The 12,500-nt window shown below is 49.5% G+C and overlaps 1 protein-coding gene across 6 annotated transcripts in view; it reads left to right on the top strand.

Annotated features, from left to right (window-relative positions):
• jcada (junctional cadherin 5 associated a) overlaps positions 1-12,500 on the top strand; it is an 80,332-nt gene that overhangs the window by 62,220 nt on the left and 5,612 nt on the right. For 3 of the 6 annotated variants that reach the window (XM_063207140.1, XM_063207144.1, XM_063207139.1), the window contains 2 exons: positions 6,442-6,856; positions 8,202-10,916. In XM_063207140.1, coding sequence (XP_063063210.1) covers positions 6,442-6,856; positions 8,202-10,916 — 3,130 coding nt within the window. The remainder of the gene's footprint in view (positions 1-6,441; positions 6,857-8,201; positions 10,917-12,500) is intronic. The other 3 variants (XM_063207143.1, XM_063207142.1, XM_063207141.1) reach the window with 3 other exon arrangements.

Raw genomic sequence — 12,500 nt, 5'->3', positions numbered from 1 at the left:
CGGCTCCAGTCTGGGACTCTGAGTCTGGGGCTGCCTCAGTACTACCGTATCATCGAGCTGGAGCTCTGTGTGTGTGTGTGTGTGTGTGTGTGTGTGTGTGTGTGTGTGTGTGTGTGTGTGTGTGTGTGTGTGTGTGTGTGTGTGTGTGTGTGTGTGTGTGTGTGTGTGTGTGTGTGTTGGTGTGTCTGTGTGTGTGACATGCGTGCATGCTTGTGTGTGTGTGCACATGCAGGCAGGGCTCGAAATTAACGGTGTCCCGACGTCCCGGGGACCATAAAAAATGTTGTGGGGACACAAAGTTATCATTTCTGGGACAATGCCGGGACCGTCCAAAAATATAAATGAAAAGATTCAAAAAGTAGGCTATTATATTTGCAAAGCCATCACACTGGGACATTAGCCTAACTCAACACCAACCATCAGCGAAAATAGCAACAGAAAACTTTCCTATAAACGTCCGCATTGTGTTCTAGAATGTTGATTAAGATTTCGCAGCTGCGACTGCAAGCGCGTGTTTCTTCGGACTGCTGCTGAGAGGTTGGTTGTCCCGTTGGTTATGCCATTTCACCCTGAACTAGAAATGCTCTCAGAGAAAACGGGCTCTGGATTGTTGATTTTTCAAGCCAACAAGGATATATTCCAGTAGACATGGTTAAGCTGTGAGAGGAATGGAGTTCGGTTTTGCTAATATTTCAGGTAAGCAAAGACAATGCGCAGTTGTCTGTGGCCACCTGTCGCGTGCTATCTGCCCAAAACACCAGAAACGCGAGCTGGCTCTAACGTAGATTAACCCTCATTCATACATATCAGAAACTGCCTGTAAATTACTTTCCATTAACAAATAGTTAGGGAAACGGCAAGCAAGCTAACAGAGGTAGTTGTTAGCCAAGAACGTCAAGTAGTTTCATTCAAATGTGGCTGGAAATGAAGGCGCTATATTCTGAACATTGTCATACAAACGCAGTTATTTAATTAATGCTGAAGTATCCGTGTTATTGTTTCTGTGCTGGTAAAAGCAGAAATGCCTATTAGCCAAGGTCTAATTGAAAAGGGAAAAAGTCCAACTTGACTCTAGAACGCGCTTCAATTTTACAGCATTGCCAGCGCATTTCTCTCCAATCCCTCTCTTTCTCCCCCTCCCCTCCCTCTCCATGCTAGCCTATCCCCCTCTCTTTCTCGAAAGTGAGGTAGGCCTAAGTGTGCGGTCGTAGTTTTTTCTCTTGTGCATTTATTTTTAGGTTAACTTATCAAAATGTCAAGTGAATTTAAAGCGGAAAGGAAACGTCTTGCAATGCGTTGTCATACTCCTAATGCGGCCCCAAAACCTACCGCATCTTCTTCCACCTAGCCTGATTATCATCGACTTTCACATCTCTTCGAGACTGGCTGAAGCTGTTGCATCACTAGGAGGGCACGGCCTGGCTATCTTCCACCGGCATGCCCATCACAACCAGTGGCCAAAGTCAGACTAGGTTAGACTATTGCCACTTTTTAACTAAAGCTAAACAGACACTGAATTGTTATTGATATGTAGTAGACTAAATGAAAGCTGTTTTTTTCTGTAGGCTAAATAGGCTACAACAGAGTAACAGGCTGGCTGCAATAGAGTCTACAATAGCCTACATGATGGGTAGGCTATATTGGTGCATAAAGCAATCAGTTTGACAAATATAATGTCATTGAATGCAGATTTCCTCATATCACCATGCTCATATATTCTTGAAAAACGAAATGTGCACGGTTACTCAAGGCATTTTTCTATATAAGGCACAGATGTTCATGATTTAACACACCCTAATTTTTTCTTAAAGACCTGAATTGACAGTTGCACTGCAAAAAAAAAAAAAAAAAAAACATAATCACACATGAAATTGAACGTGGACATAATTTACCACTTATTTAGGCGCGAAAAAAATGGGGACACTTCTGGTTACATTCGGGACAATACAAAGTGGAATCCGGGACCATTGCGGGACACAAAGGAAAAAAGTTAATTTCGAGCCCTGCATGCAGGTTCCTGTGAGTGTGTACGTGTGTGTGTGTGTGCGTAATGTATGTGTGTGTGGTGTGCATGTGTGTGTGTGTGTGTGTGTGTGTGTGTGTGTGTGTGTGTGTGTGAATGTATACCGGTTTGCGTGAGTGTGTACATGTGTGTGTGTCTACATTACTCTATTTCCTGGTGGGCCAGACTGGATGTGACTGGTTCTGCATCACGTTTTCTCAGGCAGCTCTCCTGGGGGTTCCCCACGTGGAAGGGAATCCCTATTTCCTGTAGGAAGGTGTGCACGCGTGCGGGTCTATTTTAGCTTTTAGTGTGCAATGCATGCATGTTTTTTTAACACGTGTGTGTGTGTGTGTGTGTGTGTGTGTGTGTGTGTGTGTGTGTGTGTGTGTGTGTGTGTGTGTGTGTGTGTGTGTGTGTCAGTGTCCGTGTCCGTGTCTGTTGATGTGTGCATGTGTGCGTGTATGTTTGTGTGTATGTGTGTGCTCATGTGTGCATGTGTGTGTTTTTGTCTGTGTCTTCATGAATGTGTGCAAATGTGTCAGTGTCTATGTTTGTGTGTGTGTGTGTGTGTGTGTGTGTGTGTGTGTGTGTGTGTGTGTGTGTGTGTGTGTGTGTGTGTGTGTGTGTGTGTGTGTGTGTGTGTGTGTGTGTATATTAGTGGTGTCAACAATGATCGATTCGGCGATGCAATCCAATGCGGGGCATGGACGATCCAATTCCTACAGACTACAGATGAAGATTAGCCGTGTGGCTATAATCTGGCTAAATTGTATATTGTGCACTCTCCCTGCTAAATAAACAATGAATAAATTCAATGCGGCAAGTTCCAGAATCGATCCGGCAATTTTCTTAAGTTTCAATTCAATTCAAGATTCAATTCGATCTAGACTGATACAGAAAACAGCCAATAAATTGTTGCTCAGTATCTGACTACTTGTATTGCCTCATCATGACTGATGAAACCTTTGCTTTGCTTTCAGTAGAAATGTAATGCATTGCAATGCATTGTAGAATTGAATCGGATCGGATCGAATTGCATAGAATTGAATCGAATCGAATCGCTACCTCCCGAATCGTGATCGAATCGGATCATGAGGGCAGTGCCGATCCACACCACTAGTGTGTATGTTTTGTGTGTGTGTGTGTGTAATGAATTGGTGAAGTGTGATGGGTGGAGGAGGTGAAGTGTGTGATGTGTTTGGACAGATCGTGATGAAGAAACCAAGAGATGAGCCGCATCCTCCAGGAAAAAAAGTGTGTGTTTGTGTGTGTGTGTGTGTGTGTGTGTGTGTGTGTGTGTGTGTGTGTGTGTGTGTGTGTGTGTGTGTGTGTGTGTGTGTGTGTGTGTGTGTGTGTGTGTGTGTGTGTGTGTGTGTGTGTGTGCATGCCTGTCTGTGTGTATACACACGATTGTCTGAGCGTGTGTGTGTGTGTGTCTACACGTGTGTACACGCATGTGTGGGTATATGTGCATACATTGGTGTATGTGTGTCCCAGTGGCCCGTGTGTATATAGCTGTAGCTGGTGTGTGGTGTGTGTGTGTGTGTGTGTGTGTGTGTGTGTGTGTGTGTGTGTGTGTGTGTGTGTGTGTGTGTGTGTGTGTGTGTGTGTGTGTGTGTGTGCGTGCTTGCGTGCGTGCATGCATCCATGTTCTTGTATGCATGCATGCGACAGTCCGTGTGTGTGTGTGTGTGTGTGTGTGTGTGTGTGTGTGTGTGTGTGTGTGTGTGTGTGTTTGTGTGTGTGTGAGTGTGACAGAGACAGATCGTGAGGAAGCAGGCGTGAGAAGACATCTTTCCTCCAGGAAAAAAAATGTCCCCTGCCCTCTTCTCTTCCACTGCAGGTTGATCACACAATCTGTTTCTGCAGTGGGAATGTTGTCTGTTATCTGTCACGGAGAGAGCACCATATGTATAGTATGACTGTGTGTGTGTGTGTGTGTGTGTGTGTGTGTGTGTGTGTGTGTGTGTGTGTGTGTGTGCCCTGTTTTTTGATAGAGAGTGTGACGTTGTGTTTGTGGTGTGTGTTTGCATTTTAGTGAGAGACAGAGTTTTTGTGTCTCTGTGTGTGTGACAGAGAGACAGGGGGCAGCTGTGTTGGAGACTCTGTGTCAAAACTTGCATGTACCTCTGAGATATACGGACAGTATGTATGACAGTATGCATGCATGTGTGCGTGCGTACATGTGTACGTGCATGCGGATGTGTGTGCATGTGTGTCTGTGTGTGTGTGTGTGCATGACAGCTATATGCCCGTGTGTGTGTGTGCATGTGCAAGTGTGTGTGTGTGTGTGCCCGACAGCTGTATGTGTGTGTGTGTGTGTGCGTGTGTGTGTGCGTGACAGCTATATGGCAGAAATCTGCAGGGAATTGCTTCCCCATAGTCCCTGTAGGAGTAAAGGTAGACATCTGTTGGGGTCCTGTCAGGGGCTCTTCACATCACATGTCCATTATGGCCTACTGTATGGGACATTTCTGTGTTGTGTGTGTGAGTGGCTGTTCACATGTGTGTGACTATATGTGTGTGTTTTTTTTTTTTTTGGGGGGGGGGGGTAGAGAGAGGGACATAGAGAAATAGGGAGAGAGAGATAGTCTGTCGCCCTGCACTCTGATCCCAGTCACGATCACGTCTCTTCAGGACTCTACTGCCCTCTAGGGTCCAGAATGGAACTGCAGGGGTTTTTGCTGTTGCTTGTGTGTGTGTGTGTGTGTGTGTGTGTGTGTGTGTGTGTGTGTGTGTGTGTGTGTGTGTGTGTGTGTGTGTGTGTGTGTGTGTGTGTGTGTGTGTGTGTGTGTGTGTGTGTGTGTGTGTGTGTGGGTGTGTGAGGGGGGGGGTGAGAGTGAGTGTGTGTGTGTTTGTGTAGGTGATTGTGTTTGTGTATATGTATGCGTGTGTGTGTTTAAGTGTGTGTGTACTGTGTGTGTGTGTGTGTGTGTGTGTGTGTGTGTGTGTGTGTGTGTGTGTGTGTGTGTGTGTGTGTGTGTGTGTGTGTGTGTGTGTCTCTGTGTGTGTGTGCGTGCATGCATGCATGTGCACATGTGTGTGTGTGTTTGTGCATGCATGTGTGGGTGCATGCTTGTGTGTGTATGTGTGTGTGTTTGTGTGTGTCAGTGTGTGCCAGTGTGTGTTTGTGTGTGTCGGTGGGTGGGTGGGTGTGCATGCCTGAATGCATTTGTGTGTGTGTGTGTGCGTGCGTGTGTGCATGCATGTGTGTGTATCTATGTGCTGTTGCTTGATCACGTACCTCTCGCTCTCCTCTTTCATGTGTTTCGCCTGTGACAGAATAAATAGTGCGGTGCTCCACTAACGCTCCACTAACACAGTGCAACGTGCTGTACAGTACAGTACAGTACAGTAGTTGCAGTGCTGTGCTGTGATGCCTTCATGAGGCTTTATGGCAGTGTTTCCCAACCTTTCTTGTCTTGCGAACCCCCCAAGTCTTTTTTGTCACATCATGAGGGTACCCCTAAAACATGTTTTATATCTCTCCTGCTACCCAAATGTGACTATGTTCCCTATATGTATTTACTATTCATTTTCCCTGGTACCCCCTGCAGTGTGTTCACATACCCAGGGCCACTGACAGCTTTGGCTGGGCCCAGGACAAAGTCATCTGAAAGGGCCCCCCCTGCCCAATCGATACAATGTAACAAGGATTTTGCCATTTTGGGCCCCCTCTCTCCCTGGGCCCGGGACAGCTGTCCCCTTTGTCCCACCTGCCGGCACCCCTGTGTTCACATACCCCTAGTGGTACACGTACCCCTGTTTGGGAATCATTGCTTTATGGAGCTGGGGCTGGGGCTGACGTGGATGAGGGAAGTGCGGAGGGGAAGACCCCTAGGGAGAGGGCTTTGCTTTGTGAAGCGCTTTTAGAAAAGAGACATGAAAGAACCTGATTTTTTTACGACTGCCTAACTCCTGTTTCTGTCTCTCTCTTGTTTGGGTTCGCGTGTGTGTGTGTGTGTGTGTGCGTGTGCGTGTGCGTGTGTGTGTGTGTGTGTGTGTGTGTGTGTGTGTGTGTGTGTGTGTGTGGGTGTGTGTGTGTGTGTGTGTGTCAACATGTGCGTGTTTGTGTGTGAGCCCATATGCATGCGTGCGTGCAAATGTCTCTGTTTACATGGGTGTATGTGTGTACGTTTGTGTGTGTGTGTGTTTTGTTCATGTGTGTGTGTGTGTGTGTGTGTGTGTGTGTGTGTGTGTGTGTGTGTTCATGCCTGTATTCTGTCAGGCCACGAAAAATACAATATGGTTTCTGAGCTCCTGGAAAATCGGGAACTCCTCCCACTTTGTCGGGAAGCATACAACCATTAGCAAACCAAGGAAAGCAGGTCGACCAACATGCCGTTTGGGATATGTTAATGGCAGACCAAGTCAGACCAAGTCTCGAAGAGATTTGAAAGTCGATGATAATCAGACTATATTCTGTCCACCTGCAGGTTCTATGACACTGCCCAGCATCAGCAGCATCCTCATCAGCATCCTCATCAGCAGCCTCAGCAGCGCGGGCTCTACGTGCAGCCCCACAGCGGTGACCGGGGCATGGCCTACTGGAAGAGGCGCGGCCAGGACTTCAGCGCCCTGCTGGACTACGCCGACGGCGGCCGCGTGCCCATGGTGCCCGTCATGCAGCCGCGGCCCGACAGCCGAGCCATGAGCGCCCGCGAGCGCGAGCTGGCGCTGCAGCAGTGGAGGCTGGCGGCCGAGAGGAGACAGCATGGCACGGATGGTGGTGGAGGTGGTGGAGGTGGAGGTGGAGGAGTTGGTACGGAGAGGTGGGCACAGCCCCAGCAACCACCCTCGCAGCATCAGCATCACCATCCACATCATCAGCAGCAATTGAATGTACGTACCGTAAGTACGTGTGATGTGATGAGTAATGAGTGATTGGTTGGTGGAGATAGTATATTGCCAGAGATTCTTTAAGTATATAGAGATATGCCAATGTAATAGGTTGCTATGGGCACCTAACATGACAAGGTTCCGGTCTGCCTAAAGGGCAGTGTCATAATACTCCTAGCATTGAATAGAACAGTCCTTAGGTCTGCCTAAAGGGGGATTTCCCCCCCTCCCCCTTGCAATAATAGAACCCGGAAACAATGGGCCAATGGAACCTCTATCTCTCTATACTCTCTCTGATATTGATATGGTGATGGTGGTGGAGGTGGAGGTGGAGGAGTTGGTATGGAGAGATAGTCACAGCCCCAGCAACCACCCTCGCAGCATCAGCACCACCATCCACATCATCAGCAGTAATTGAATGTACGTTCTGTATAATATGGATGTAGAGTATGTGTGATATGATGTGTAATGAGTGATTGGTTGGAGGTGGTATATTGAGATGGTGATGGTGGTGGAGGTGGAGGAGGTGGGGTTATGGAGAGGTGAGCACAGCCCCAGAAACCACCCTCGCAGCATCAGCACAACCATCCGCATCACCAGCAGCAATTCAATGTACTATGTATGATGTAATGTGTAATAAGGGATTTGTTGATGGAGGTGGTATGTTGATATGATGGTGGTGGTGGAGGTGGTGATCAATGTCTTAATCAGTATTCAAGAGAGTCCTTGTGCACAAGCCCTCAGCAATGCAGGTGCAGGTGTGAGGCAGGAGAAGGTGAAAATGAACAAAATTCAAGACACAGTACACTGCTTACTGTTCTTTTTCTTACTTAAAAAGCGTTTCGCCCAGTGTGTCATCAGGTTCGCTCAAAAAATCAAGTAAGAAAAAGAACAGTAAGCAGTGTGCGGTGTCTTTTGAATTTTCTTCATTGTCTTAATCAGTATGTTTAACTGCACATTGGAGTCAGATTACATAGATTTTTGACAATCATAGAGTCAAGTACACTTTGACTTTGACATGTTGGAATTGTTTGAGTGTTATATATGTATCTTCTATTTGATACCGTAACCTTCAGGATCAATAAACTGTACTAATTATGCTTTATTATATTTTTATATTCAGTATATAGTATGTGTATGTAGATATGATGTATAATGATGACTGTTCAATGATTTGGTGTATTTTTACACTATGATACAATATGAATTTACTGTCAGTTTGCTCTGAAAGTCTATAACTTCTTCTATACTATTATTATATACTCTCTGATCTTACCAAGCTCTCTAATCTCTATACTCTGTGGTCTTATACAATATTAATATATCGCTGCTCTCTTCTTTCTTCTATCCTCAACAGCAGCAGGAGCAGCCGCGTCGGCCCAGGACAGCAGAGGGCGCCGTCCCTCCCCGCAACAAAGCCAAATCCCAGTCCCTGCCCCGCATGGCCCTCTCCGCGGGCCCCCTGCCAGGCAGGGTGTGCCTGAGCGCCGGCCCCTCCAGCCTGCAGCTGCACGAGGGGGGAGTGTGGATGAGCACCGCGGCCGCCCAGGCGAGAGGAGTGCGGCAGAGCAGACCCCCCCGGCCGCCCTCGTACGAGGTCCACCAGCAGACGCGGGCCAACGCCGAGGGCTCCATGTCCCGGGCGCCGTCCAGGCAGTCGGACTACTGCCACTCGGAGCCCCCGGGATACATGCCGCCTCCGTCGTACAGGAGGCAGCCCATCATGGGCGGGGCGCACGGCTACCGGGAGCTGCTGGCTAGCTACATGTACCGGCATGATCCGTACCAGCAGGCACTACCATTGTCGGAGGGCGTGCAGTGGTACGCGCGGCAAGCAGGCGGCACCACGTGGCCCGATCACCACCACCACTCGGACGGGCGCCGGAGCGCGCCGTGCAGGCCCGTTTTCCCCGTCTACTCGGACGACGGCCGCGGCGTGGTGCAGTACATCCCGTTCGACGACCCTCGCGTCCGGCATATCTCCGGCGGCCTGCTCACGGACGCCGACAAGATCCGGAACATCCAGAACTCTGAGATTCCCGGCATCACCGTGCAGTCGGAGCAGTCGCCGGACGACAGTGCCTTCCTGTCCCCGCAGGAGTCCTTGGACAGCTCCGTGGACGTCGGTCCCATGGCGCTGCCACCGTCGTCGTCGACCCCGGTCGGCCAGTGGCCCAGTTACCCCGACAACCTCAGCTCCGCGCCGGACCTCAACCGTAACCCGGGGGATCTGAACCGCAACCCGGCCAACGATGTCATCACCACCATGGCGACGACCCCCGACCCTGCCAACGGCAAGCGGCAGCCGTTCAGCTCCCGACAGAGCTCCAGCTCGGACCAGGGCTTCTCTGAGACCATCACCCAGGTCAAGAAGTTCGAGCCGGAGCCGGATAGCAAGAAGCCGGCGCGGAGGCGGCAGAAAGAGACCATGTTCTGCCTGGTGTCCGTCCCCATCGCTCCGCAGCAGCATACGCAGCAAACGCTGCCCTCGCCGCGGGACAACAACGCCGACCAGAACAACAACAACAAAGCGCCAAGCCCCACTGTGATGTCCATGGTGACGCTGCCTAGCAACCAAAGTTCCATTGTCTGTAGCCAGCCGGTGAGCATTCCGGAGCCCCAGCAGCCGCCCGGCAGCCCCTTGGGCTCCCGCATGTCCCGGCGAGCCCCTCTCCGCAGGGAACTGGTGGACGCCTGGACCCTGCAGGCCCGCTGCTCGGGCTCCTGGCCCGGGGACCAGTACCGGAACCAGCAGACCCAAACCGGCTCGCCGGAGATCACTCGAGCGGCTCCCCCTCCATCCCTGCCTGTGTCTTCCTCCTCTCAGCAGCAGCCGGCAGCAGCCCAGCCCGAGGCGCCGTCCTCGGACAGCACCACTGACAGTGGGCTGGGCAACGACTGCTGCGGGTCCTACGGGCTTCCCATGAAGGGCCAGAGGAGCATTAGCCCGTCCAGCACCAGCGCCTTCTCTCGGACCTCCCAACCGGGCGGCCAACCGAGTCAACCTGTTCCCAGCCCAGCCCAGCTGCGCTCCCCGCCCAAAACGCCTCCGGCCCCCTCGCCACGTCGCAGCAACATCGCCGCTGCCACTCCCCAGCCGACGACGCCCACCTCCCCGCGAACAGACGAGCCCCAGGAGGTGTTTGGGCAGTTCCTGCTCAAGCCTGTAGGGCGGCGCCCTTGGGACGCCATCGGACAGCTGGAGTCCTTTAACAATGAGAGTCAGATAATCCAAGAACCGTCAGCAGCAGCTGCACAGCGGAAAAATCCGGAACCGAGCCCCACGCGATCGACAGAACCTCTGGCCACGGCTGACGAGTACAGAGACGATGCCGACAAAATGGACATCAGCCCTATCGTGGACGAATGGGGCCTCTCGGAGCTCGTGCCCCTCTACAGACGAACGACGCGGGTCTCCCCCTGCTGGTCGGAGGACCAAACAGCAGGGAACAGATTGCAGAGTGAGGAGCTGAACGGCAGGCAGGAGACCTCCAGACACCTCCGGGTGGAGCAGCAGCAGCACCACCACCACCACAGGGCAGCGCCAGACAGGCAAGGCATCCCCGTGCCTCAGGAGTCACTAATGAGGAACGTGGGACTCACCGTTTATACTCCCGATCCCCACAGGGGGGCGCCAGAACAGCAGTGCTACTCATCTCTCCCCCCATTGACAGACACTCGTCCAGCCAGAGACCCTCCATCATCTGTCATCTTCAATTCACACTCCCATTCACAGTCTCATTACCACACCATGCACCAGGCTTCAGGGGTGCCTAACACTGACAGCAGTAGGGACGTTGACACCACCAACACCACCACCAACAACAACACCACCACTATCCCCAACCCCCCTTACCCTGTCCCAGACAGGTCCGTACCTCCGCCCGTGGCCATAAGGCGGCACCGGTTCCGGTTCAGCTCGACGGACGGCCCGGCGGCGTTCCTGACGGCCAGCCTGCCCACCTTCTCCCCAGAGGAGCTGGACGATGAGGAGGACGAGGTGCTGGGGGCTCTGCTGAGCAGGGTGAAGCGCCAACGGCCACCCAGCGAAGACCTCACACCACTCTACCAGGTACCAGGAACAAAATCATTATTATATTGTTAGTATTAGTATTATTATGAGTACTATTATTAGGCCCTCACACCAATCTACCAGTTTTTAATCTACCAATTATTGTGACATTTTTGTATCATTATTTATACACTCACCTGCCACTACATTAGGAACACCTGTTACAACTGTTCATTGAGGCAAATTTCTTATCAGCCAATCACATGGTGGCAACTCAATGCGTTTGTGCATGTAGACATGGCCGAGATGATCTGATAGAGTTCAAACCGAGCATTATTATGTGGAAGAAAGGTTATTTAAATGACTTTTAACATGGCATGGCTGTGGGTGCCGAAGGGCCTGATTTGAGAATGTCAGAAATGGCTGATCTACTGAGATATTTACGCACAACCATCTCTAGGGTTTACAAAGAATGGTACGAAAAAGAAAAAAAAATGCAGTGAGCAGCGATTCTGTGGGCAAAAATGGCTTGTTGATGGCAGAGGTCAGAGGAGAATAGCCATACTGGTTTGAGTTGATACAAAGGCAACATTAAGTAAAAAAAACACTCATTACAACTGAGGTATGCATAATAGAATCCCTGATTACACAGCACATCAAATCTTGAGGCAAATGGGATATAGCTGTAGAAAACCACATTTGGTGCCACTCCTGTTAGCTAAGAACATGAAAATGAGGCAACAATTTACACAGGCTCACCATAAACGGCACTAGAAGATCGGAAAAATGTTGCCTTGTCTGATGAGTCTTGATATCTACTGCAACAACGAATTTGGCGTCAACAGCATGAAAACATGGGTCAACCCTGCTTTACATCAACATTTCAACATTACATCAACATTTTCTTAGCGCAATTTGGGCCAATTAGTACCAATTTATATTTGTTGGAATGCCACAGCCTACCCGAGTTTTGTTGTAGGCAGCTCAGGCAGTTCTGAAGGCAAAAGGGGGTCCAACCCAGCATTAGAGAGGTGTTCCTAATGGAGTGGCCGGTGAGTGTATATTTATATAATATAATATTCCCGGGTCATTTTAACCTGCATCACTTTGGGGGTTATACATCAATATTTTCTGAACTCTCTGATACAATAGTGATCACGTGTTGAGAAGACAAGGCAGAGGGTGAATTATGTGGAAAAGGGAATGCAGATATTGTTCGGTCCTTCAATTGCGCATCAATGTTTCAACTTTTCGCCAAAAGAGCAATGGTGACTCAATGCGAGAGCTTGGATTGAGTTAACTCACTTTCTTCACTGTCTCCTTATCTTTCTCACTCTGTATCTCTCACTCAAAAACATAATGAAGTGAACATAAGGGTGAATATGAGCTATGATTCTTTCCCTTTTTTATTATTTTTCTTTATGCCCGGGTCAAAATGACCCAAACACCTTCTATGTAACACGAACACCTTACAAGGCTTAAGCTCTTTATTTGCTTTTGTGTTTTTGTGCCTTTTATTGTTGCCTGTATTGTTGCCTGTATTGTTGCAGTCATTATTGCAATCAAGTATTATAAACAATATTATTATTGATTATTAATAACAAAATGATTATTATATGAAACTGTGCTGTTGTTATTATTATT

Source organism: Engraulis encrasicolus, chromosome 9 (assembly GCF_034702125.1).
Source record: "Engraulis encrasicolus isolate BLACKSEA-1 chromosome 9, IST_EnEncr_1.0, whole genome shotgun sequence".
NCBI lineage: Eukaryota > Metazoa > Chordata > Actinopteri > Clupeiformes > Engraulidae > Engraulis > Engraulis encrasicolus.
This window is presented reverse-complemented; position numbering and strand designations above follow the sequence as displayed.